Raw genomic sequence first — 26980 nt, forward strand, 5'->3', positions numbered from 1 at the left:
CACCTTATTCTATACTTGTCGGCGCCCACACAGACACAGCTGCGCCCATGCTGCCTCTGAGCATTGTGGGTAAATAGCGATAAAACATTTCCCAGTGTAGCATTAAAGAGAAAGCTTTTCAGAAATCTGCTCTGTTAGACTTTATATGCTCAGCTCATAAAATCTATTTCCACATCTCTTTGGGCCATGTCGAAATTACCCACGTCTTTATTTGAGTGTGTTTGTTTTATTCGTGTGAATATTGTGTTGTTTAGTAGTTTATGGGGCTTTCTCCTGCCAACGTTGTTTATCACTTTACTCTTTCAACCGAATCTGCAGCAAACGCGAGCTCGGTATGTTCCACAGAGGAAGTAATGAGGTCTGCGCTGATGTACTTTTCTATATCGTTCTCTGTTTTATGGATTGTTCTTTCCACACTTTTTACTTCAGCTCATGTTCCACGTCGCGGTTCTCTGCAGAGGTCGAATTTACCGTTTGGTGCAGCTCCTTAAACCCTGAAAGTCAGAACATGTGCCTCTGGATCACCATACATCAAAATAAACTCCCTCGGCGCCGGCCGCACGAGGCCTCGATCACAGGCTCGAACCTCTTTTATCTGCAGCTCTCACACTTTTGGCCATGTTTCTGGTCGCTGGTGAGCCGGGCCTGTAGTTAGCGTGCCCGTCTTCACCAAACCGAGGGAAGCTTCCTGCAGTCCTCCGGCCTCGCTCGACATTTATAGACAGAGGGGGACACTTTAATACGTTTGTCTATGTGTGTCGGCCATGCCGTCACCACTCCTCTCCTGCTTCACTCCTTCCATCTCTCTGCCGCTCTCCCATCCTGTCTTCACTGGCGGTTTGCCCGGTGCTCGCCGCTCAGCCTGAACAGCTTGTGACTGAGTGTGTGTGAGTGTGTGAGTGTGTGTGTGTGTGTTCTTTTATGAAATACTATATGCCTTAAGGCAGTAACATAAAATACCTGACAGCTACGCAGAAGGGCTCTACATCAGAGGATCTATTGATGTGCAGTGTGGTTTTGGCGTGCTCCTCTGCAGTGATATGCAGCTGCAGCGCTCGCACCGTCCAGATCTGAGGACGTGCAGGATTTGATTTGTGCTACAGACGAGCGCAGTGATTGGTCGGTCGGTTGCTGACTGTCGCTCTGTGGAGCTGCACGAGGCTCCGATGGTCCTGGGATCAGTTTGAATTGATCTTCGGTGGTTTGTGTCGCTGGCGGCTGTAGTTGCGCCGCCGTCGCATTTCCCAGCTCTCCTCTCTCCTTACTGCCCCTAGCCTCCCGACCCCCCCCCCCCCCCCCCCCCCCCGACCCCGACCCCTTCCACCTGTCTCCCGTCACCCCCCCCTCACTCTGAGCCCCTGCTCCTTCAAAACGTGGCCTCTCACCGGACCCCACCCCCCCCCCCCCCCCCCAGTCTGCCGGCCGGCCCGCTCACTGAACGAGAACGTAGAGACAGACAGTGTGAGAACCCATCTGTATGTTAAACCAATCAAACAGATCAATGAATCAATCAATCGATCAATCCATTGATTTCAGTCAATCATAACCATTTTTGATTCGTCCAATTTAAAGAGTTTTTTTGATAAGTTTTTCTCTTTTGAGTATAGTCGAAGTAAGAAACGCAGCCATGTTTGATTAAAACCTCGTCTCTGTTCTGCCATTCTGTTGATCCCCTCTTTGCCAGGACTGTCATCGCCTGGTTCTCTTAAGAAGCCGGGGAAATTCGATTTCAGCGCCCTGTCCTCCCAGACGAGGTCCCCCCGCATGGCGTTCACCCACCACCCACTGCCAATGCTGGCGGGAGTGAGACCAGGTGAGACCAACCCAGCTCCAGAACCCCCCCCCACCCCCGATCGCCCCCCCCACCCTCTCCTCTCCCCCTCCTCTCCCCCGAACCTCCCCTCACTTCTTCACGGCCCCCACCCCTCCCCCCCTCCTCCCTCCACCCCGTGGTTCAGACGTGGGAGCGTTGTCTTTGGGAGATGAGCGTGGGCGATGGGTAGATGTGTAGTGTGCTCTGACCTCTGACCTCTGAGGTGGAGCCGCTGCTGGAGTCTGGGTGGTGGTGATGTTTCTGAGCCTGTTGGTGGATGGCTGCTGGTCACAGTGGTTCCTACAGTGGAACAACGTGTCGGGGGGGGTCGCACGGCTACGCTTCCTCTTACTGTGGCATTTTGTTCTGTATGAAAACTGTTTGAATCTCAGTGTTATTGACTCATTGACTCCTGACGTGATTTAAAGTGTCTGTTTCAGGAAGAAGAGTTCCCTGATCCACATCAGCAGATTTTTCAAAGATTCAAAGATCTTCATTTTCATTATTCTCATGTACAATGAAATTTAAGAGGCTTATCTATACAGTCATTATATATATATATATATGTATAGACTGTAAAGCATGTAAAGAGAAACAGTTTAAAACAGTAACAACAATAACAGCAGCAAGAAAACTTGACATTAACATAAACTAACATCAGATTAACATTAATAAGGATATACAGATACTAGAATGAGGCATATTTGTGTGTGTGTGTGTGTGTGTGTGTGTGTGTGTGTGTGTGTGTGTGTGTGTGTGTGTGTGTGTGTGTGTGTGTGTGTGTGTGTGTGTGAGTCACAGTGCTTCGTGTGTGTTTGTTACGTGCACTCGTTCACAATTTCTTTAAAAAAACACTTACGTCTGGTTTTTACCTAAAAATAATGAACCTGTGATAAAATAAAATAGATTCATTCATATTTTGTGTTAATAACTATTAACTGAGCAGCATCATTCACACATTTATGATCAGAAAACACTGGTTTACAGGGTGGAAATTTAGACTGAAGTAAAGACATGAGCCTCAAGGACAAAAAGGTCAAAACCAAACGTGTAAATTGCGACACACTCTGACCTCCAGCCCTCAGAATGGTTGAAGCTCCAAAACTCCCTGATCCTACATTTCCCACAATGCATTTTGTTTCATTAGTCCCTTCCAACACGTTTCCACAGACTTCAGAGCCAAACACAAACTGTTTCCATCGTCTGAGACGTGAAGAGTGAGGAGACCTTCATCTGTCCCTTCAAAGTGAATCTGATCATGTGCTGAAATGTTGCATATCATATCCAGACATATAAATATCCATTAAAAATAATAAACAGTATTATTCCAGAAAAACATAGTGAATACATATTTCCTTGGGGGGGTTAATGGCCCCAGAGCCCCGGACCCCCCAGGCAGGCTGATCCATCTGTGGGTCTTTCCATTCCTTTATTTCTTTTACTCCCTTATTCCAACTTTCGTGTTCCGTCTCTTTTTTAAATATTGTGGGAACTCAGATTTCCTCCGTCTACGTGGGCGAACGCGTTTCGGGCTCGAAACCAGCTGATCCTCCACAAGGCCGAGAAAAAAACTGGCAGCTCGTGATAACATCAGATATCAAACGCGACCGCAGGGCCTCCGGCGTTTAATCGCCACGCTCTTAATTTTATCACCGCAGCGCAGATCGCGAGAGAGATGCCCCCTTTTCTTTTGTCTCCTTTTTCTTTTATCGCGCACGTTTGTGAATTCACCCAGTAAAGGAGTTCACTGGAGATAATTGCCCCATGTGCTTTAGTTCTGTAGTCAGGCTACATCAAACGCCTTTTCAGCCACCGAGCAGATGTGAAGCTATGAGGTTGACCGCCGTGTCATTAAACCCTCCTCCATGGTTGTTGACAAGACCCTGATCCTGTAGCTGCAGCAAACCTCCACACACACACACACACACACACACTCTCACACACACACAGACACACACAGCATATCCCATCCTCACTGTGGCCTGCAGTTGTGATTTATATGCCTGTGATTTGTTTCTTTTTACACAAACCCTAAGAGCGTGCATGCTCCCGCGCTGGCGTGAAAGTGCTCACCACATCGTCAGCGTTGTTGTTGTTCTGCGTGGAAGACGAGATCCGAGGGGATTTAGGGTTTAGGAGACGAGGGATGAAGGAGCGTGTTGGCGCTTGTCCGCGGCGAGCGAGGTGGTTTTGGTGAATTTGTCTCTTCAGTGGTGCAAATGTGAACTTGACCCAAGAGACTGAATCACTGACGGTTCAGTAACACAGATGATTTACTGCAGTTGTATCACCAATTACATCCAGTTTGAAATCAGCTGCATCTTTGGGATAATCTCCTGACATTGTCCGGACGGGCTGAGAACACAAATGTCAAGTGAGCGGCTCCAGACTTTCTCCCTTTTTAAAAAACTCCTACTCTGCAGGAGATCCTCCGGAGGATTCACCGTGAGGGAGTTGGCTCGTTGATGACGTTTCTACGGACGTGAAACCAAAAATAATACAAATATTTCATGAAGGAAAGAAGAGAAACACACGTAGACGACGCCGACGCAGATGTGAAGGGAACGTCTGGTGATAAGAGCCGGTGTCAATGTTTCGGTTGGGGACCGAAGAGGAAGAGGAGTGAAGGAAGAGGGTGTAGGAATTCCCTCTGATCCCGTCTCCCCCTCCACCACCACCACCACCACCACCCGACCCCATCCCGCCCCCGACCCACCCCCCCACACCCTTTGGCCTCCACCCAGTCTCTAATGCGATTAGACTATAGGAGCAGGGAGACGCTCCACTGGGGGAGCAGGCAGCCTGGCATGGGAGCAAGGTGTCGCTGGGCTCTGAGGCATAGGCCCCTGTCTGGGGTGGGGGGGTGGGGGTGGGGGTAATGCAGTGGGGTTGGCACTCTTCGTGAAGTACACACACTCACTTACACAAACGCACAATGTGTGAGATGCGAGCACCAAAGAGTGTTGGCAGCTCAACGCGGGCAGCTGGGGGGCCTCGATGGGACGGGGTGGGTGGGGTGGGGGGGTTCGGTGGGGGGGGTGTCAAACTGGCACAAGAGGAGAACAGGCTTCTAATACAAATCAAGGACATTTAGTGATGGATACAGGTCGAACAGAGTGGGCTTTGTGTTGGAGGCTCGACCAACTGCTCCTCTCACACATCCAGTCCGGACACAAGTACTCAGACTGTTACACAACTCTGTTCTTCTACACACAACATATATATATACACACATAACGTATTTATATATTATTATTATATCTCCCTCACAGTTCTGTCAATACTGATGTAAACCTCACTCCGAGTGTTTCACTGTCATTCTCATACACGTCCAAGTGTCGGTTCACGGTCAAAATCACAAATGATACAAAGACGAAGAAGAAGAATTTTTTTTTTATCAAAAATGAGGAAAAAGGAAAGAATTTAATTAAAATGATGAGACAAAAGAAATTGAAATATTCAAATGAAATAAAAATGAACAAATAATGTGTGTAACTGTTCAAATACTTCAGGTCTGGACTGTTTTATTTAGCGGCTCCTCTCAGTACAAGTCACATTCACGCATTTACACATCATTCATACAGAATCATATTCAGCGTTTATTTTGAGGTTCAGTATCTTCTCCACTTCGGACCATCGACCTTCCCGCTAGTGGACGAGCTTCTCTCATATGCAGCCATGTTTGGTTCCTCGGTTTTCATCTGTGCTAAAAAATAAAAAAGCAAATGTTTTATTCTCAAGTAATTAGTGTCAGAATCCTGTCGCACACACACACACACACACACACACACACACACACACACACACACACACACACACACACACACACACACACGCGAGCAGATGTGAGGCTTTCAGGCCCAATAACAGAAAAACATTAACTCAGACTGACAATGTGATTGTACAGATTCTGTTTCTGTCATAGAAACAGAATCAGAAACAGCTTCACTGCCAAACGTCGTGAACGTGAATCATGAATCACATCCTCAGAACAGCGAGCAGCATCAAATCGTTCAAGACGTTCAATCATCTCTTTCTTTCTACCACCTCTCTGGATCTCACACCTCTATCTGCTGAATCTGTTCCCTCTCAGGTGTGTGTCTGTGTGTAAGTCTGACTGCTTGTTATATTGTGTAAGTGTGCTCATATGAAGGCAATGTGTGTAAATGTCCCCCCCCCCCCCCCCCCCCCGCCCCTGTGAAGCTGCATAGATTTACTGGCCTGATCATAAAACATTATGTGCAAATGCTCCATAATAGCTATTAACTCAAAATCTGCTTTTCTTGGAAACAACAGCGTTTCCTTTCATGTTCCAGATTTGAACTTTATCGTTTCCAGTTGTGATGTTGTTGTTCTTGCCGTCACTCATTAGAGACCTCGTGCATCTCGTCCATCTGCAGGGAATCAATGTGACGTGACTTCCTCTCGCTCTCGGAGTGGTTTCCCTCCGTGTGCTGCTCTGACGTCCGTGTCTCTGTTTGCAGGGAGTCCCCGTGCGTCGGCCTCGGCCCTGCACTTCCCGTCTCCCTCCATCATCCAGCAGTCTAGCCCCTACTTCACCCACCCGACCATCCGCTACCACCACCACCCTGGACAGGACCCCCTGAAGGAGTTTGTGCAGTTTGTCTGTGCTGATGGTTCGGGGCAGGCCGCTGGACAGGTAAGCCTCGCCGCCGGGGAGGAGGAAGGCTTTTTATTTTTCAATTTCTTTCTTTATCGACGTCATGACAACAAATGAAGCTTATAACAGAGAGTAGCTTGTATAAAACATACTGACAGACAACTTATAGAAGAACAGGATGTGTACAGAAGCAAAGAAACGCCGACTGATGTTGAAATTAAAATACCACTGAATTTATTACACGAGATATTTTACTTTTACTGTAATTATGTGAACAGCATTGGTTTAACCCATTAAGACCTAATAAGTCACTTAATACCTGAGGAGCAAACATTTACAAAAACTTTAATGTCTCAGCCTCTGAAGCAGAAAGAAACAGATATTTGTCTTTCGTCTGAAATCGTTGACTTTTCCTTAAAATTAATATTCTTTAAAAACCAACAAAGACGGAAAACTCGCCAGGATCCTCTCTTCTTCTTCTTCCTCCTCTTCGCTCCGGGAGCTGAGAACAAACAAACAACTTTTCCCATAATGCATTTCTCCTGTCCTGCAAGTATTACAGCGAATCACGATGTAACTCATCAACTCGCACCCGGCCTTAAAGGTGTATACACGCAGATGTTGCTTCAGGTCTAAATGGGTTAAAGAACAGTGCATAGCTAAAGCGTATTGTTCTGTGTATATGCAACTACAATATACACGAATACACAACAGCGTTACAGGAGCAACACAAGTGAACACAGCAGGCGTGTGTTAATGCAGCTGGTCGACAAATCTGTGTATTGTCTTGTCTGTGTCATTTTGCCGTTTGCTGTTTCAGACCCTGATGTTCCCCCTTCCCCCCCCCCCCCCCCCCTTTTTTTTTTAAACTGTTCCCTTTGCTCCACCCGTCCCCCTCCGAAGTTACAACCATGAGCACGAGCGTGAATCAGTCACGGCGCACTTTCAGTCAACGCATTCCCGCCCTGTGTTGTGTCATCGTGTCTCTGTCCTCCATCTTCTAGCTGATTTGAGTTTGGAGTTTGGTTGTTTGGTGCTGCTATCGTTGGTGGTGTTGTGCTTGTGTAGACGAGTATTCTCCCATGGTTTTTGATTTCTTGCCATCCTCCGGACGAAACCCCCCGTCAAAATAATTTGCTCACTCCTCTCCTCCACTCCTCCTCCTCCACCCACCACGGACCACCCTCGTGGAACCTCTCACCTTCAGCTCCCACTCCTATCAGTGCCTGTGGTGATTATTATTTTTCACACCTCCATAAAAGATGCCGTCCACATGTATCATTCCTTTTGGTTGTTGTTTCCCACCACCTCCTCTCCCACCATCCCCCCCTTCCGTCATGGATATTTTTTTGGACTCGGCCTCCCGAGCTACGTCCTCTTTTTTTCATTCCCGTGTCTGCGGATTGTCGCATGTCGCCCTCCTGACCCTATTTGTATTGTCTGCAGCCAAACGGGAGCGGCCAGAGCAAAATGCCAGGCTCCTTCTTGCTGCCTCCACCTCCCCCAGTGGCCCGCCCAGTGCCCCTCCCCATGCCCGACTCTAAACCCAACAGCACGCCCCCTGACGGCGGACTCTCCTCGCCCGCATCTCCGTGTAAGTGACCCCGCAAGAGACCGTTGTCAAAACTAAACCAACAGCAAAACAAAAATCTGAACATCCCAAAGAAAAGAGACCCCTGCCATTGTTCTTCCTCCGACTTCGTGCCATCACTGTTCCTGTGCATCCAACATCCCACCCCCCCTTAACCCTGGGAAGGCCATGGAAGCCAGAGCAGAATAAACAGTGGAGCTCAGTAGAGTAGAGGTTCGGTGAGAAATATTTGTCGTAAAGGACGTCTGTGGTGCTCATCAGGGTTCTGTATTAGGCCCCATCGAGTGGAAGGTGCACCACCGCCCCAGTTCTTCTCCAGATCCTCCTCTCGTCTCTCCTGCTCGACTTATCAGCAAATCCTGCGGAAAAAACCCTGAGAAGACTTTGATTATTAATTTATTCTGACACGTGAAGAGGCACAAATTTAGGGCAGTTGATTTACATGGACTCCAAAAACATTCGAGCATAAACTGGGACACTGATTGAGCTGATTTTAACGTCTTGGTGGGATTTTTTTAGTTAGACGTTTGTCGAGCAGTCCAGGGTTGTGTGTGTTTAAGGTGAAGGAGTGATAGCAGTCCGCCCGCGGGGCTTTCCCACCACACATCTGTCTTCCTCACCTGTGAGAGGAGGGGCACTGGATGGAGCACTTTTCTGTCTTTAGCTTTCGTCCAAATTTAGTGTTTTTGTTTTACCCCCCAGTCAGCGTCTCAGAGTCTTCTATGTCTTATGTATGTTATTCCAGTCCTCAGAAACACATAAATATAAATATATGCAGTATATTGGTCGTCCACACTCATGAATCTCCCAGTTCTCTCGCTCTCTGTCTGTCTCGCTCCTCTTCTTGTCCTCTCTCCCTTTTCCTTACATGTGCACAAGTCTGCACTCTGCATCCTGAATCCCAGATTCAAGCTCTGGAGTCCGTAGGGTGCCTTCCTCAAACTGCCCTAAATTTGTCAGAGACTTTGATGCCAGTGGGTTTTAAATGTCCCTGACTGAAACTCCATGTCATGTGCTCAGTCTCTTCCAACTGAGTTTATCAACGGTGCTTAATCGCTCAGGGAGAACTTTGTTTGCTTCCCAGACTTTGGCAAACTTCACTGTGGAGTTCTGATGACCTAAAAATCCATATTTACTCATCATTCATCTATAATGATTCTTTGGGTTAACTGTATAAACGTTAAAACTGTAGTTCAACATTTATGGGAATACACTCGTTCACTTTCTTCCCCAAAGTTTGATGAGAAGATTGATGCCACTCGCATGTTGCTGCAGCCAGCAGCTGATTAGCTTAGCTTAGCTTAGCTTAGCTTAACATTAAGACAGCATTCAGGGGGAGAAGCAAAACCTGCCAGCACCATAGTCTGTAAATAAAGATGGACGACATGACTGCTCCCTAAAAATGAAGCCAAAGCATCTTGATCGCCCTCTGGTGGCTGGCTGCTGTATATGTGATCAACCCTGCGTCCTCCATGTTAGTGGATCTGACATGGACCAAACTAAGAAGTCAGTTTTAGGTCGTTCACACTGATGTTTGTTCAAGTGTTTCATAAGTTTAGTTGTAATTAGTTATGTGATGATATAAAAACGAGGGGAAACGTCATGATTGACAGCTGAGACTGACTCGTGATTGGTCGAGGGAGTGCAAGATGGCGGCGTTCCTATGCAAGATAATTTGGGTTTTCATTTCTGGACCGAGGGAGGAAGAAGACATGTGTTGTTGTTATCTATGTTATATATTTCTATATCTATATTTACAGATGAACTAACTAACCAGCTAACACGTGGTACCTTGTGTTTTCAATTCATACAAAACTAATATCTGTAAAAACTGCACTTTGTAGTTATTTGGGGTTTTTATGTGTCGGACTGTTCCTCGGCTCGTCTTTTTGTTTTTACGCTTGTGCTTTAGTAAGGAGATACAGATAGATATAGATAGATATAGACAGATATAGACAGTTTAGTGTGGACACCAGGTGAATCTGAATCAGAGTTGATGTGTTTTCAAACGGAAACGTAGTCGTGTAGATGAAACATCCGTCTTCTCATCCTACTCTTGGCAAGAAAGTGAATAAGTGCACGTGTATTTCCCGACGTCTCTTTCTTTAAGATTCTTCAGGAACTTGCAGTAGTGATTGTGTCCGTGTGCGCTGACGTCTGTTTTGTCCTCTTTCTGTTTCCGTAGCATACTCCACGTCAGGCGCCACAGCTCCCAACAGGTTTGTCGGCATCGGATCACGGGACAACAACTTTCTGAACATCCCGCAGCAGACGCAGGTACGAGTTCGGTTCGTGCGTCTCTGTGCAAACGTTTTGACTGCTGCTCAATCTCAGGAAACGTATTAACTGTGTGGAAGTTCTCCAAAACCGTTCTTATTCCCTCCCCCCCCTGAAACCTGCTGCTGGTTTCCCTCCCCCGCTCCTCTCGTTCTATCCCACAGTGCATTTCTACATCTGTATTTTACTGTATGTGTGTGGTTTACCATTTGTGCTCAACTGTTTATCTGGCACATATGGAGCCGACCCTTCAGGCCACAAGGCTTCTCCCTCGCCGCCTTTCCTCGCTCCCTCTCCTTGCTGCCTTTCCTTTCCCACTTTCTAACTCTTTTTGCCCTCCTCTCCGCCTTTTACTTTCTCCTTCCTTCACCTTCTCCGTTCCTTCCCTTTCACCGCTCTGCGCCTCGTTCGTATGCCTCCTCCATTACCACCAGTACTTTTCTCATTAGTGTCCAACCACACCCGCCTGGAGCCAGCTCAGCTCCGCTCAGCTCCTCGACACATGGAAACCATCTGAAGCTGCTCGGCTGATCCCCTCCCTTGTTTCTCTGCCCTCCGTTCTCTCGCTTCTCCTCCCTTTCCATTTCCCCTCGCTCCTGATGCTCATTATACTCTTTATTCCCTGCAACCTACCAACGTTTTTTTTGTTTACCCCGATACTTTATACACAGCTTGCTCGAAAAGTACGTGGACAGAACATCCATAGGTGAATGTTAAACACGTCGCTGGGCCCTGAGGATTCTGGGTAATTTAAGACGACGGTGAAGGCCTCTCAAATGCTTTCACACCAAATTGGGAGAATCATTTCTTAATGGACCTGGTTCTTTCCCCACAGGAGAGTTGTCATGTTGAAACAGGAAACACTACATCGTCTAAAATATCATTACACGCTGCAGCATTATGATTTGCCCTCACTGGAACTGAGTGGCCCCACCCAGGCCTCAGAAATCAGCCCCGCTCCAGACGTAAATACAAGCATATGTACGGAGGTATCTACGTACTTTTGGCCGTGTAGCGTGTCTTCGTGCGCTTTTCTTATTGATGTTCAGTTCTCGGTTGGACTTAATGTCTGAAGTGCGGTTTTACTTTTCCAAACACACGGCACTAATTGTTCGCATGTGCCCGTCAGAATAAGACACTAGAGATTAATGATCCACTAAAAGAAAAGATGGATCACTAAACAAAGAACATGTCAGAAGTGAGAAGCAGGCGATGGCGGGACGGGCCGAGAACTTCTCGCCTTGACAACGGTGGGCTCCATGTGCCCTCAAGTGGTCAATGTGGGGCAATGCAAGCAGAGCAGAAAGGGAAACGAGATACAGAGGGTACAGAGACGGGTGGTGGGGGGGGGGGACATGGGGGAGACAGGGGGGAGACAGGGGGGGAGACAGGGGGAGCGTCAGAGTTTCGGACCTTATAGAAGTCACGTCTCAGCCGTCTCGTCACCCCCGGCAACCAGACATGATGTCATAGCCAGTTGATCTTGAATTTGAGAAGGGGTTTGCTCGAGAGGCGGGGGGGTCGAGGGAAGGAAAGAAAAGAGGCCGTCACTGTCTGCTGCCAAGGGTTTAGAGGGGGTGTTCACGGGAGATAGATGGATTGTGTGTGTCTGTGTGTGTGTGTGTGTGTGTGTGTGCGTGTGTGTACACAGAGGGAGAGTAACCAAGAAGGGAGAAGTTACAATGCCCCTCGGCCTGCTGGGACAGTGCCCGGGGGAGCAGGGGAGCTGAGGAGGGCAGGAGGCAGGAGGGGGGGGGGGGGATTCATGTGACCTGATCGAGTCAAACAAAACAAAAGGCTGCGTCCCCGGAGGCGCCGAGTAGTTTCCAAGGCTCGACTCCTAGAATGTTGGCACATGGGCCGGCGGTGCCAGAGCCTGCAGGCCGAGCGCGGCGGCCGGCAGCAGCGCCGGTGACCCGCCCGTGCTCCCTGCTCACGCTGAGCGGGAGGAACCCGACGTGAGGGCGGCACAAGTGACGGCGGGCGCCAGACGGCTATCTGCCTGCTGCCGCTCGGCCATTAGCAGCCGCTCGCTGCCCGTCCAAATCCAGGACGTTCGCTAGTTCAGTCCAAAAACAGGCAGAATGGACGGCGACGGCCCAGACGACTGTTCTGACCCTCACTGGGTTCAAGAAACGTCTGAAGGACAAAAGGTCATATTCAAGGAAATAACAAGAAACCTCACAGAACAAGAGGAGTTTCATTTGACTTTCTCCAGATTCTCATATGAACAACGCAGCTTTTACGTCCTCTTTACTTTTTAATCAAAGACCCTAAGGTTGATAAAGAAACCGAGGTTGATTTTTGTTCATATTTATTTCATTTACGATGATATGTATATACTTTTTACTGCTGATCAGTGTTGGGGTTAGGGTTAGTCTTGTAGAATGACGACCGTGTACCTATCCTCCATCTAACGGCAGCTTCCAGGTTCACAGATTTCTCTCCTTGTTTCCAACGATCCTGACGAAGTGACGCATCTTATTAACTAATTCAACAGTTTCATGTCCGTCCAAGCTTTGCTCTGTCTGTCCCTTTGTCTCCAGTGGTTCAGTTAAAAGATGTTTTGTCTTCTCCTCTACCATATTCACTGGTTTTGACACTAATGGACATTTTCTGTTTTCTTTTTCAGTCTTGGTTCCTCTGACAAGATCTGTGCACAAACCAGCAACTAGTATTCTTTCTTTACAATCGGAAAAAGCAAACAGAGAAACAACCCGCAGGATGATAATTGTCCTCCAACCCACCCACCGCCCGCCCGACCGGCCCTGACAGTACGTCTCACCTGATTCTAAATCAAACCACACAGGAACATGCAGCAGAGGAACTCTGGACTCATTCACCCAGTCAGAGGGAGGACCTGTTCTGAGCAACGACGGAAAGATGGAAAGATGAATGGATGGACAAGGGGATGCCAGGACGCAGGAAGTAGTGAGGGGCACAACAACGACAACAAGCAGGCGTCTCTCCTGAAAACGAAAAAGCAAACAACCACCGAACCAGCACAACGCAGGAGGAAGAAAACGTCTTCTTCTGCGTCTTCGTGAGGACGTTTCGTGTAACGAAGAAAAATCCACTGTCCAACTAAATCAAGACTTTCCAGATGCAGCATTTTAACCCTCAAAGCTCCGCCCACCGTGAATCTACAGCCCGGTCAAAGAAAAAGACGATTAGGTCCGAGCTCCTGTCGTCACCCAAAAGAAAATCCAATTAACTCTCTTTCTCTCTCTCTCTCTCTCTCTCTCTCTCTCTCTCTCTGAACGACCATTGACTCTATAAAGCCCCTGTTTACTACTAACTAGAGAGAGACCATGCCAAAACATTTCTTGATTTAAGGGTTGCACTACAAGAAGCCGAATCAATTAACACTAATCTTAACGATGTGCACTATTTACCTACAAGGCATGGGAGGTAAACCAGACTTGCCTGTCAAGAGTTTTAAAGAGGAAAAGGTACAAGACGCCTTCACGTGTCCTCGACCCCATCGATCAGTTCGACAAATCACTGGCCTCCGCTCATTCTCACATGTCCCCGCACAACACACACACACACACACACACACAACAATCTGTGCCATGACCACAGCATGCATGTACAATGGAAAACACACACACACACACACACACACACACACAGACACAGTTGCCCAGTCTCACCTTTTAGATCGTAGTATTTAGAGGTGGTGGTGTTGTGTTATCATATTTTCTTTCTATATGCAACATATAGTAAATCCCGGTGAACTCTCTCTACCTATTTGATTAGATATCCCAAAAATAAAAGCAACACACACACACACAGTGCTGAGAACCGGTGTGTGTGTGTGTGTGTGTGTGTGCATCATTACCGACGGACTTTAGACAGCAGCTATGATTCCCCCCCCCCACCCCCCACCCCCCCCCCCCTTTGCCCTCTTGTAATGCAGATGAATGAATTTTGTTCTCTTGTGTGTTCTCTTTTTTGAATTTATTCCTTTTTGGATTTGTACTATTTTATAAACTGTTTTATATTTGAATGACAGCACCTTACAGAGAAACACAGAGAGAGGTGACGCGGCGCAGACAGGGTGGTCAGCTCGACTGGAGACAGTAGTGGAACGCAAAGAAACGGGAAGGGAAGCTGTTTGACATTTTGGGAAATACTTAGAAGTTAGAAAGAAGTCGGTGGAGCCGCCCCCCAAAGAAAAGGTTCTTGCTTTCAAATCAGAAAGTTGTTGCATTTAGGATTTTTTAAAAGTTTATCAAAATTCGGTTTTGACACAGATTTGACTCAGTTAAAGTTAATTGTTTAGTCTTTCGCTGCGATGATCACGAGGTAACAACACAAACACAACGCTCATGTTACGTGTGTGTGTCTGCGTGCGTGTTCCCCGGCGACGCTGCATCCCTGTTGTGTTTGTCGGGTCAGGGTCAGGCCGTAGCTTCGTATTTGCGTCCAGACACAACAGAGGCGTCGCTCTTCTTCAGCAAAAGAATCGGAACTAGCGTATTTTCCAAAGTGCCAAACTCTGAACGTGGTTTTGCTTTGTTCTCGGTGCCAGATGAACCCACTTGCCACTTGCTGCACTGCAGGGTTTCGACAATCACAGGACGCTCTGTTGTCTGGGGACTAACCCGCTGCACCGTACAGGTCAATGCTCCTTCTGCTTGAGTCCAGGTCCGGCTGCTGACCGGTGGTGGTGGTGGTGGTGGTGGTGGTGGTGTAACCCGAGGAGGGAAGGTTGCTGAAGACGGGACCCAGAGTAAAAAGAGAGAGTAGCTCTTCTTTCTGTCTCCCTAAAGTTTACCCTGTTGTTTACACTCCCAGACGGGCCGCCGCTCCAAGAGCAGCGCGAGCCACACTGCGGAGCAAAATGAAATATGTGACATATCTGGCTGTTTCTTTCCCAGAGGGGTTTCCCTGTAGGAGGATCACACGTGTCCCCCCCCCCCCCCCCCCCCCCCCCCTTTTTGTTTTCTTCAGGTGCACAGGGTCAGGTTTAAAGGATTTGGGTTGCTATGGTAACCCCTCCCCCCCCCCCCAACACAACACACCAGCACTCCCCCCCCTAACCCCCCCCCCCCCCCCCCCCCCCCCCCACGAGTCGATGAGCCCTTAAAGATCAAAACTGCACTAAAACAATCATGCCAGCCAACATTGTGAGTTAGTTTTTTTTTCCGTGAGATTTACGACAGGTCGACCACCACGTAGTATTCCAGGTCAGTGCACGTGTCGCTGGCGTGCGAGAGCACAGATCGCCACTTTCCCAAACACACTCGTGAAGACCACTCACTACTAAAACACGTCCCCGGCGCCCGACTGAATCGAAAGGGAAGTCTTAAATATAGACAATCTGAGGAGGCCTTTATGCTTTTGAATCACGTTCCGCCACGAGCCCGCACACATTCAGACCGATTTAAGTTATTTCCCGTATTTTGAATTCAAATCATCCATCCGACCTCACAAAATAACTGGACTGCCTGGCCATGTTCTTCACTGCAGGGAAACACGACGTAGTCGGCCCAGCGGCCGGCGACCATCTCATCAGCTCCGTAGAGAGAACTAGCTCCGCTGAGTGAGACGCAAACAATGGCTAAGGTGATTTCTTTTCTAATCTATGGAAGTGCCTCTGTATTCCCATTATGCAATTTGTCAAACATGAATTCAGGTTCTTTTTCTCACATATAAGCTATAGTGAAGGGTGAAAAATCTATGTCAGGAGAGGTGACAGCTCACTAGATAATCGCAAGCATCTTTATATATAATACACATATATATTTATAGATATATACTTTTTTTTATTTGCAAGATAAGCTCTGTGGCAGTCTAGTTATTTTTTGAAGCATGGCGTACATCGCACAGTCATAGGATGCATCTCAAAAACTGCTGATTTGAGCTAAAGTCTCTTTACCCACACGCACGTTCAGTGACGTTAAAGGAAAATCCACCGAAAACACGAGAATAGAAACATGGATGATAATGTAGTTGAGGATTTAAAAAAAAAAAAGAGGATCAGATTAGGTTTTGTTGTTTTTCTCTTGTTTTGATGGGAAGTATTGTTCTTGAAACTAAATGATGTATGTTGATTGAGCCATGTGCAATGCCTTGGTAGAGGAATTGTGTTTGTTCGTTTGTTAGCGATTGTTCGAGGGTGTCACGAGAAAAGAGGGGAAACCCTCTACGTCTTTTTTTTTTTTTTGTTTGTTTCTAAAGTCCTCGCGCTCTGGGACTCTAAATATGGCGAGAAAAAAAAATCCCAGTCTTTGTAAGTAAGTTTTGGGAAAAACTGTTTTTTAATTTCTGTTTTATTATTATTATTTTTTTCCTTATATCACTTTTTAAAAAATTTCTCATGATTTGCTTTTTTCAAAAATGTGGGAGGGCTGAAGGAACAATTTTGCAACTCGTAAAATATATATCACTATGAAAACTGGTGCTTTCGTAAAGAATAAAGTACATTCAATCTCTATTATACATAAATAATAATAAACAAATTAAGTGTTATCATAAAAAGCAAATTTTTAGGAAAAACATGCATTATTCTATTTCTCTATTTTTTTTTTTTTTTTTTTTTTTTTGTATTTACCGAGGGGGGAGGGGTTCAATGTGTGAAAAGGTTGTTGTGACAAAAGGCATTTTCCCCCCCCCCAACCTTTACACCACAGCACAGGAAGTTCTAGGGAAGAGATACAAAAAAAAAAAAAAAAATCCATCTTCCTCCGGACGTCTTCATCTTGTGTCCGACACAAGTGATGAAGACGAGATCCGGGGAGGTTTTTATTTTATTTCAAATTTGGTGTCGACGTCTGGTTGGTTCATCGAGCGGGAAACCAGCGACCTCAGAGGGACGCTGCCATTGGCTCTTAAAGGAAAAACTCAGAATGTGAACCCCCACCCCCCCCTCACACACACACGCCCCCCCCCCTCCGACTCCCCCCCACCCCCACCCACCCCCCCGCTGTAAATGATTATAAATATTTGTTTGGTGATGTAGTGTTTTAGACTCAGAGCATCTTAAAGGTTGTCCCTAAAAAGTGCCTTTTGTTCACAGACTCCATCTTGTAATCCTGAGTGCCCATTTCAAAAAGAAAAAGAAAAGTCCCCTCCTTCATGCTCCTGTATCTCTCTTCCTCTTCTTCTTCGAGCTTTTTAAAGCAGTATACATAGTACTAAAGGAAATTGGTGTGATTTAGTTTCTCTTTTTATCGTTGAATAATTAAGAAAAGCTGAAAAAAAAAAAGACAAAAAAAAAAACAAAAAGATATTTTCTGTCTTGCTTCTTCTCTTCCTCTGTATCTTGTCTTCTGTCTCTCTTGGACACTGGAGTAGTCTGTAGCTGCGTAAACTTCTCCTCCATCCCCCCCCCACCCTCCTCCCTCCCTTTCTCCGAACGGCGGGGTTTAAAAAAAAAAACAAAAACAAGAAAAAAGACCCAAAAAAAAAAAAAAAAACAAGAAATACGCAAAGATTTTTTTTGTCTGAGCAGAATGCAGTTAGCTCACATGTTATTCTTGTCTGTACGCTTCACATTGTATTACCATACCCATCTTCTTCAGCTTCTCCATTCAACAGCTAATGTAAGTGAACAAATTACACCACGGGGCTCTGGGCTGTGCTGAGGACAGGGCCGCTGGGTCGGGGGGGTGGGGGGGGCCCATACGTCCCCCCCCATCCCTGGGAACGAGAAAATGTACGAGGGGTGAAAGTGCTCATGGGAACTGTGTGGTTTTGGACGTTGGCGAGGGAGGTGACCCGTAGGACTGCTTGTTTGTAATCCTGTGTTTCTGTCTATTTATTTTTTTTTATAATTGAATTTGGATTTTGCTTTTTTTTTTTTTTGGTTTGTCCTTGTTACTGCGTTTATTCGGCGGCAGGAAGACGCTGCGGAGACACTCGTCAGTTATGCACTTTTCTAGTGGTTGAGTGAGACCAGCTATTTAAAATTTAAAAAAAATGAAAATGAAAAAATAACTCGAAGCACCTTATATCAGCGGACTGGTTCCACAGCTCGGAGACTGAGCGGCTCAGACTTAGCACAACCAGTAGAGATGACCCAGCACCATTGACCAAAGGGACGTGGTTCCACTCTGGTGACCTGTAGAGGAAGCACCTTTAAATTTTAAATGTCCTGAGAAAAAAAAAAAAAGTATATGTAATATGCAACTCTCTCCATCAAGCAAATGAAGCCAGCAGCAGTATTATCAATCCAGCCCTGACCAGTGGACGCGCCACAGTTGAGAAGCCATATCAGAGTTAGTGGTTAGAGGAGGCCTAGAGGAGGCCGAGCCCAGTCCGACCCGGGGGCAGAACCGTCCGCCCTTTATTTCTCTTTCATTTCCGTTGTTTGTTTTTAACACGTTTCGTAGGACGCGTGGGGCCCAGTTTACCCACGAGTAGACCGAGGCCCCCGGTCGGCCTCACCCCTTCGTCTCCCAAAACGAGCACCCGCCCTCCTCCTCCTCCTCCTCCTCCCTCAGAGCAGCGTCCCATCCTCAGACACACCTCCCAGAGCCCCTGGTGAAATGCATGTGTTAATTACAGTTTCTTTTCCATAATAATGATTAAAAACACAGTTTGAAAAGAGCAACACCTTTACTTGATTGAATAAAAGGATGTTCTTGACTGTATCCTGTCTATGTGATTATTGCTGTGACGTCAACTGGATAAAATACTTTGATTACAGGTAAGAAGTCCCGCTGAAGGAAAAGCATGAAATCAGGATTCATCCCTGTATGTAGACAATATTTTTTATAATTCTCAGGTCACAACATTCCCAGTGGTTTGAAAAAGAGAATTATATTTACACTATATTTGATATGTTTACACAAGTTTTGTCTTTCGAAAAAGAAAAAAATATATATTTTCCACTGAAATGTGGAGTAGAATTTTACACAAATACTCTAAAGTGTTAAAGTACTTTGTAAATACACAAATGATTAAATATGAATAAATATATATGGATATAAATGAATAAAGGTTCGAACCTGTATCAAAGGTCCAGTGTGTAGGATTTAAAGGGGTCCTGTGGTATTGAATTAGTTGCAATTTGCAGCTTCACCACTAGATGCCACTAGATCCCACACACAACCTTTAACATCCATCTCAGAAAGCTCTGAAGATTCATTTGTGATCCGATGATCACATGTTTTGTAACTAAATGTCCATATTAAATCTAAATATTAAAGTTAAACCTTAATGTTACGTGTTAAATCTAAATGTCACTCACTAAATACTTGTCTAATATACAAATTCACACTGGGCAGGGGAAGCACCAAAATAAAAGCTTGGGTGGTTCCACTGTTTGACTAATTTAGATTTAATATTTAGATTTAACATGATCTGTAACTGGATTTAATGAATCAATTACTTTTTCCAGGCTCAATTAATTACTCACGACTAAGAATTGAAGAGTAAACACACGTGTGATGAGCAGTGGAAATGAGCTGTCACACCTCTGAGGTTCTGACTGAGCAGGCGAGTGTTTGAAAGTGTGATGAAGAGCGATGACGTGTGATAAAGTGTGATGAAGAGTGATGAAGAGTGATGAAGTGTGATGAAGAGGCACAAAGAGTCAGAGGCCTGAAAGACTGCTGATATTTAATGTAGCACAGTCTAAGATCATGTTGATGCTGTCGGACAGTAGAGCTGCCGTCACTCAAACACAATCACACTGCACTTTGTTTCCATCTCCTCACGGACCCACAGTTCAGGTAACCACACTGCCCCCCCCCCCCCCCCCCCCCCCCCCCCACTCTCACACATCCAGGCAGCAGTGACCGACACACGCTTCATCATACAGAGATTTGTCGAGGACACATTGTGACAATTAGACAGAACAGTCGTCTCGTGTTGTGCGTAGATGAACCTCAATGTGCATAAAGGAGCCTTCACCCACGTGTGAGAAGTCGTCCCGTGCGTTAGATACACAACACGGGAGGCTGGTTCAGAGGTTTTGCGTTTAGGGGGTGGAACATTCGGACCAGGAGTAAAAATGTGAATCCAGTAATCAGCTCTTCTTTAATTTCTGTCTCTATTTAGGGTTGTTTGTATTTCTTTGCACCATTTTGGACTTTTTCCAACATCTGTGCTCATTTGTTTGATTCCACATTTTAATTTTAGGTATTTCTGGTAGAGGGGCTGCCGGCTCTGTTCTCACGAATCCATCCATGCAGCTAATTATCCATCTCTGGCTCCACCGCTTATAACAAAAGATCATTTTAAGTTGAAAGTGAAAATTTGGACAGTCACAGAGAAGTTAATTTACTGTCATTTTCTTTTATTCAGAATTCAATCTAAGCTTTATCAGAACTTAGACTCAAATCAAAAGGTTTAAAATACAACTTGCCTCAGGTTAGAAAGATGAAGGTACAGTTTTATCTGACAGAAAAAATACAGATCGATTTGGTTCCGTTGTTTCCCTTAAGTTGATTTTTCTTCATGTCTGAAAGATGCGTTACAAAGCAAATACTTCTCCAGACCCGGTGGCACAAAGTACGAGGGGAGGAAATCTCTTAGGACGTGTTAATACTTAACCAGAAAAGAGAGAATCAATCGTGACACCGATCAATGCACATGCAGATGATTTACTCCTCGTCAGCACGACCCACAGATGCAAAGAATGCATCCAAGAAGATAAATGTGGTTTTGTAGTCGATTGATGCAAAGAAACGTGTCCAAACCAAAACTAACAGTTAAAGAGAGCGAGCTGTCGGGAGTCAAACGTTTTGGTAAAACTGGGGAAAAAATATTTTCTGTTTAAATCAGGAAACTCGGAACATTCCCGCCACCGTTAAATTTCTAATCATTTTTAGTTGCATCTACGAGTAGTTACAACTGACAGGAATTAAACCTAAACGTCCTTCTACTGTGTTATTAAATCAGAATAGCAGAAAGTGTGGGGGGGGGGGGGGGGGGGTAGTGTTAATTAGCACCAGAAGCGATCAGCATAGACAAAATAGTTCCACACATTTGAGTAACCGAAATAGGCAGGCACAGCATTTGCAGGGCTTCTGATTGGCTGAGAACAGACGCGGGGGGGACGACAAAGTGAGCGGAGGAACCAGATACGCCGTTTGTCAGTTTAGTTTCCTTTTCTCGCCCCGAACAGACCCACAGCGACATCACGGCGAGGGCAGCGCGCTCCAGTGCATCCTCGGACGTTACGTACATGAGGCTTACAGAGGTACACACACACACACACACACACACGCACACACAAGCAGGTTACACACACTGATAATGTTGTCGTAGAAGTGCAGTAGGTAGAATGTGCTTCCATACAATCCGGCTACAGCATTAACAAAACTTAGAGAATGCAAAAAACAAAAAAAAAGAAATGTCGATTACTTTTTTTTTCGGCGTAACTGTATCACATCCATCTGCACAGGAACACAGACGTACTCACACACGCAGACACAAGCACGCACTCTCGTTGCAAACCCTTCAGACCCCCCCCCCCCTCCCCTAATGTTCACAAAGCGCGTCTAAAATCAAATTATAGATCTCCCCTAGACAAACCCCACACATTCCATTGGAATTCACGTGGATTTTATAATTCCTCCACACATTTTCGCCCCCCGACCTCTGATAATCCACGTCTGACCTTCCTGCACACGGCCTCCGCTTTGTGTACTTTAAGCATGTAACCCCCCCCCCCAATAACCTAACCCACCCCGTTTCCCCTTCCCATCCCCGCTGCCGCCGCCCCTCCCACCCCCACACCCCTGCTGGCTCTCCCCCCCTCTCCTCCTCTCCTGGTGGGCCGAGCTGAGGTTGGTAGCTGTACAGTAAAATTGGGGGTGGGGGGGTGCAGTCTTTATAATGAGCCGAAGAGGGGAAGGAGGTTCGGAGGGAGGAGCAGGAAGGCAGTGATCTGTGTTCAGTCATCCTCCATTCCCTGGTTGAGGAGAAAGTTGGCCGCCAGGTTCTCGTTCTTCTCGCAGGCGAAGTAGGCCTGGATCACCAGAGGCTCAGGGAAACCCAACGCTTTTAACTGGAGAGGAAACAACGAGGAGACGGGTTCAACAACCTGAACTTCTTCATCGGAAACGTAATAATGTACAACATTTTAAAATATGTAATCGTCTGTCACTCACCCTTTCGATGGCTTCCTTCTCCTGAGGTGTAACCTGGATATAGTTGACAGGCGCGCCCTCCTCCCCCGCCGCCCCCATCTCTCCAACCTCTGGTGCGTCTCCTCCCTCCCCCACTGGCTCGTTCAACATCTGGATGAATAGCTCCTGATATTGACTGATTTGCTGCAGAAGAAACAGACGAGAGGAAGTTAGAGTCTTAACACCTGAAACAGAATAATTACTCAGTTCCATTAAATCAACTGTTACTGAAAGAACTGTCAACTGTAAACTCAGGCTCAGTAAAAAACTGTTTCTGTTCTCGTGGGCACAGATGACATTAATGTGAAAGGGAAGTGGGATCCGATCAGGGGGTTTCACAGGAGACACCTTCACTTGTGGTCGGATCCCTCAGGGTGTTTGGGTGTGTTACCTGTAGAAGTTGAGGGTTCTCTCTTCCTAGTTGCTGCAGGAGAGCAGGCAGCAGAGCAGGGTTCTGCTGGATGGCCTGTCTCATGTGCTGAAACTGGGGCTGGGTCCGCAGGAATGCAAGTGGATTTTCTCCTGGAGACAAACACAATAAAACAACTGTGAGCAGGGTGGCGCAAAGCTTGATCCACTGTTTTAATAAAACTCTGGGTCCACAGCTGGAGAGACGGTGGCATCCGTGTGATATATAAGCTTAATTTCTGTATAGTGGGAGGAGGAGGTGACGCTTGTGACTTGTGACTGTTATTAACACCCCACCAGTACCAGTGTTTATTTTTACACAGCAGACAGACACACAAAGCTTAGCTGCGGATATCTTTTGATTAAACTGCGCTGCACTCCTCACCCTCCGCTAGAGACGGGGCTTCCGTGGGTCCAGGTGCAGGGGCCGGCACTGGTGGATTACTCTCCTGGACTGGGCTGCTGGGGATACCCTGGACAGACAACCACACAACTATAAATCACACACATTTACAAACACAACACTAACATCCAACAAGTGTGATAAGTAGCCAGACTTGCGTTCATCTGTCGGAATGATTTCATGTGTGTGTGTGTGAGACGTACAGTGAGGAGGTATTCTACAGCTCTGTGGGGGTTGTTGAAACTGGCCCGTAGTGCAGCCACCACTCGCTCCCTTTCATAGCCCATAGACATGATCTCCGTCAGCATCGCCTCGTACTCGGCCCCAGTCACTGAAAACACACACACAGACACACACAGCGTCAGGAATGTATCAACAACTGTTCCTCCTTTAAGAAGCATCTTAAAGTAACCGAGGAGCAAACAGCAAATCACTTAGAGAGAAACCTTTCAGGCTGAACAGGATGAGAATCAGATTCTAAACACAGACAGTATTTCTTTAATAATGCAACAGGAACCCGACTCTTCAGCAGTGCTCGACTCCTTATCTACGTTATCCAGTCTGTTTTCAGGATTTAAATAACTGTGGGATAAATCTTTCTATACGTATAAACAACTCAACTCAATCTTCCAATGTACAACATAAAATATGGACTTAAAAGTAGCAGGTCACCTTCTGGTACATTGTGTATGTACAGTATCTATAAGTGGAACAAATGGGAGCCCCCCCCCCCCCTCCCACTCTGTTGTACCACAATAAGAGATGACTTACTGTTCCTATATTTAGGCTGTGACAAAAGTATGTATTTCACTGCAGCCTGTAAAGTCCCTGACGCACAGCAGTAACAATTTCTGGCAGAGCAAGTTTAACCTCGGATTTACACAAGAAATGTGCTGCTGTGACATTAACACGACAATAACACTGTCAATTGTCTCAAATCGTACAATTTACATTTAACAACACTGAGGAAATTGGCAGAACAACTGCACTGAGGCCATTAGAGTGCCTGTGTATGAGGTAAGTCTGGCAGAGGCCCATCCATTACCTACCCAGTGCTGAGGAGGCATCCAGGCCCTGGCTCCCACCGCTGGAGCTGCAAAGCATGGACGGTGAAGAATTAGACAAACTACACAGAGCTTCCGTGAAAAAGAAATGTTGAACAACTGAAGTAGAAACCAACATCTACTCCAGATCACTGGTGGTTGAAATGTAAAATGATGATCTTAAATACAAAAGAAAATTAGTATAACTGGATTTAATCCAAACCCTCGAATGACTCATGTTCTTCTGTTCAACAAATACTTTAAACCTCTGTTGTTTCACGCTCTGTTAAAATACATCTGCACAACCACAAAATATAATGAATCACTGCTCCATCAAAGACAATGATGAACATTACAGATAGAACACATCTGTTCTACAAAATAGAACAAGTAATAGCAGACATATTTAGTTTTATCTACTTTTAATTATGATTAAAATCTCTTTTATCTTGTTTTCTTCTTCTCATCAGTCAACTCCTCAAATCTTTTACTGCAGCTCCGAGCCTTTCACACTACGTAATCCGCCGCGTCTACCTGGCTGGTTGTTGTGGTTCTGTATCCGCGGCACTCGGCTCCTCTTTGGCCTCCTCGGGGGGGACGGGGGCAGCTGCTGGGGTCGGGGCCGGGGCCGGGGTTGTGGCCGGCACAGCTGTTGACGTGGAGCCAGAGTCCTGTACGGGGGGCTTGGGAGCTTCTGAGGCCGGGGGCGAGGCGGCAGCTGCAGGCTTGGCCTTTAGTCGGTTCAGAGGAAGGTGCCGTTAGACTAACAACTTAACAGCGACGAGTAATTAACACGTGCAAATAGGAAAAACACGTGTGAATTGAGAAAACCGCTTCGACAATTGGACGACACATGCGCTGCAAAAAAGGTCACAACACATGCAAATACAGAGACGTGCTGCAAACAACAGAGACGTTTCCAGGGTAGTTGTAGTTCAACGTTTTGTGAAGTTCCTTCAACACTGACAAGCATCAGGCTTCTACAACTTCCCCTGTAAATCATTTCCGTCGTTGTTTTCGCAACTTGCAGCTTGTTTCTGTTCTAAGATGTTTTATTAATTTGCACGTGTCATTTCTATAAGCGCGTGTTTTCTTAATCTGCAGTGTGTGGAGGGATTAAACCCAGTATTCAGTCATCTGTACGTTTGATCAGGTCTCACCTTGGACACCATCACCACCACAAAGTTCTTCTCATCGATCTTGTAGTCCTTGATGGGCGTGTCGTCCTGCAGGATCTTCCCGGCGTAGATCAGCTTCTGGCCGGACACGGGGAAGTTGTCTTTACCTCTTTCTGCTTCTATCTTCTCTTTCAACGCCTTCACCTGATGAAGAGGAGGAGGAATCACACTGTTAAACAAACCTCATGTTTCATATTAATAATCAAGTCTCTTATCATCTTCACCTGTTTGAACTAATATTCTGCATTATTGTGGAAGTACATGAAACCTGTCCTCCTTGGCAGTGTCATGACTGTGCTGTACAGTGTCACACAGCATGACACAGTAGTACACACATCGTGTACTTTCACATGTGGAGTACACAACAAAAATGCACAATATCCACAACGTGCGATGAAAACAACGCGTCAGCAACACACACGGACCAACAAACTTCACTGTCTATTCACCGCTCGCCTCTGCTAGCTGCAGGACAAGTGTGTGAGCATGCTAACAAACTTAGCTAGCTTCTCTCCCACACACAATGCTAACCGTAATTGTTGTGCGCGTTAGCATTAGCCAGGTGGGCAGGTTCGATTCCGCGTACAAAAAAAAAGTGGCGGCGGCCACATCCGTCCACTCGTCGGATGTGACCGCGGAGCCGAAGCAGGAAAAAAAACACCACGACACGAACCGGAACAGACGAGGAACGCGCCTGTCGCGATGACTTTGTTAGCGGGCTAATCGGCTAGCTGGCATGCTAACGTATGCTAGGTGAGTGAGGGACTTCGCGGTGTGTGCCGTCACATTTCCGTGCGTTTCTCTCGTTTCTGTGCGCGTGGAGCTACACGGTGACACCTCGACTCCACCCGCGCACGCGTGGTTCTCCGACTATCGACACCGAGCGAATCTGCGCAGTCACCGCGATAAGTTTTTTAAAAAAACACCACACTCCGCATATAGCATTGTTAGCTGCACGTTAGCTGCACGTTAGCTGCACGTTAGCACGTTAGCCGCTCACCGTTTGCTCGGGGTCTATCTCGATCTGGATCGTCTGCTGCTGCAGGGTCTTCAGGGTGATCTGCATGGCGGCGGCGGGGCGGGCGTCCTGCGGGGGGGGAGACACGGGCACTCGCCGGGCGGCTAGTTCGTCTGGGAGCTCGTTGTTTGTGGTGAGATCGCAACTAGCCGAGAAATGTGTACATCCATGAGCACTCAGCAAATCGCCATCTTTGGTGACAAGTTGCTGTTGAGGCGAGAAAAAAAAAGCTGGAAGCGGCGAGATCTCGTTCCGGGCGACGAGACTACGGTGAGTGGGTCCCGCTTGAGGTACAAGTACACACACCGAGTAGTAGAAGTACAGGCACACGTGGTCAAAAGGGACTCGAGGAAAAGTACAAGCACTTATTCAAGCTCTGTACTCAAAAGTATAAAAGTACAAGCTCTGATTGAACCTCTGTACTCGAAAGTATAAAAGTACAAGCACAGATTCAACCTCTGTACTCAAAAGTATAAAAGTACAAGCTCAGATTCAACCTCTGTACTCGAAAGTATAAAAGTACAAGCTCTGATTCAACC

At 46.5% G+C, this 26980-nt stretch overlaps 2 protein-coding genes across 20 annotated transcripts in view; one reads left to right on the plus strand and one right to left on the minus strand.

Annotated features, from left to right (window-relative positions):
* The window catches only part of nfixb (nuclear factor I/Xb), a 115883-nt gene extending 101812 nt beyond the window's left edge, over positions 1-14071 (plus strand). For 12 of the 19 annotated variants that reach the window (XM_034593851.1, XM_034593853.1, XM_034593862.1 and 9 more), the window contains 5 exons: positions 1685-1813; positions 6298-6473; positions 7881-8028; positions 10211-10302; positions 12935-14071. In XM_034593851.1, the coding sequence (XP_034449742.1) occupies positions 1685-1813; positions 6298-6473; positions 7881-8028; positions 10211-10302; positions 12935-12949 (560 nt within the window). In that variant the 3' untranslated portion in view covers positions 12950-14071. The remainder of the gene's footprint in view (positions 1-1684; positions 1814-6297; positions 6474-7880; positions 8029-10210; positions 10303-12934) is intronic. The other 7 variants (XM_034593869.1, XM_034593863.1, XM_034593865.1 and 4 more) reach the window with 3 other exon arrangements.
* A 6462-nt stretch (positions 14072-20533) lies between these two features.
* rad23aa (RAD23 homolog A, nucleotide excision repair protein a) lies at positions 20534-26669 on the minus strand. Its single transcript, XM_034593870.1, has 9 exons — positions 26424-26669; positions 25406-25567; positions 24780-24976; positions 24252-24295; positions 23406-23533; positions 23185-23272; positions 22783-22913; positions 22374-22535; positions 20534-22270 (listed from the first exon to the last, which is right to left on the minus strand). Exons 1-9 carry the CDS (start codon positions 26487-26489, stop codon positions 22157-22159), a joined length of 1092 nt encoding a protein of 363 aa, XP_034449761.1. The 5' UTR covers positions 26490-26669; the 3' UTR covers positions 20534-22156.
* Between the last annotated feature and the right edge of the window lie 311 nt (positions 26670-26980).

The sequence above is a fragment of the Hippoglossus hippoglossus genome, chromosome 8 (genome assembly GCF_009819705.1).
Source record: "Hippoglossus hippoglossus isolate fHipHip1 chromosome 8, fHipHip1.pri, whole genome shotgun sequence".
NCBI classification, from domain to species: domain Eukaryota; kingdom Metazoa; phylum Chordata; class Actinopteri; order Pleuronectiformes; family Pleuronectidae; genus Hippoglossus; species Hippoglossus hippoglossus.

What these genes read in the sequence shown, in the direction of transcription:
- rad23aa (XM_034593870.1), bottom strand. Translation starts at nt 26,489, where the DNA reads ATGCAGATCACCCTGAAGACCCTGCAGCAGCAGACGATCCAGATCGAG. An exon ending in AGATAGACCCCGAGCAAACG is followed by an intron (nt 25,568 to 26,423) that starts GTGAGCGGCTAA and finishes CCTCTTCATCAG; the next exon opens with GTGAAGGCGTTGAAAGAGAA. An exon ending in AGAAGGAAGCCATCGAAAGG is followed by an intron (nt 22,271 to 22,373) that starts GTGAGTGACAGA and finishes TTTCCTCTCCAG; the next exon opens with TTAAAAGCGTTGGGTTTCCC.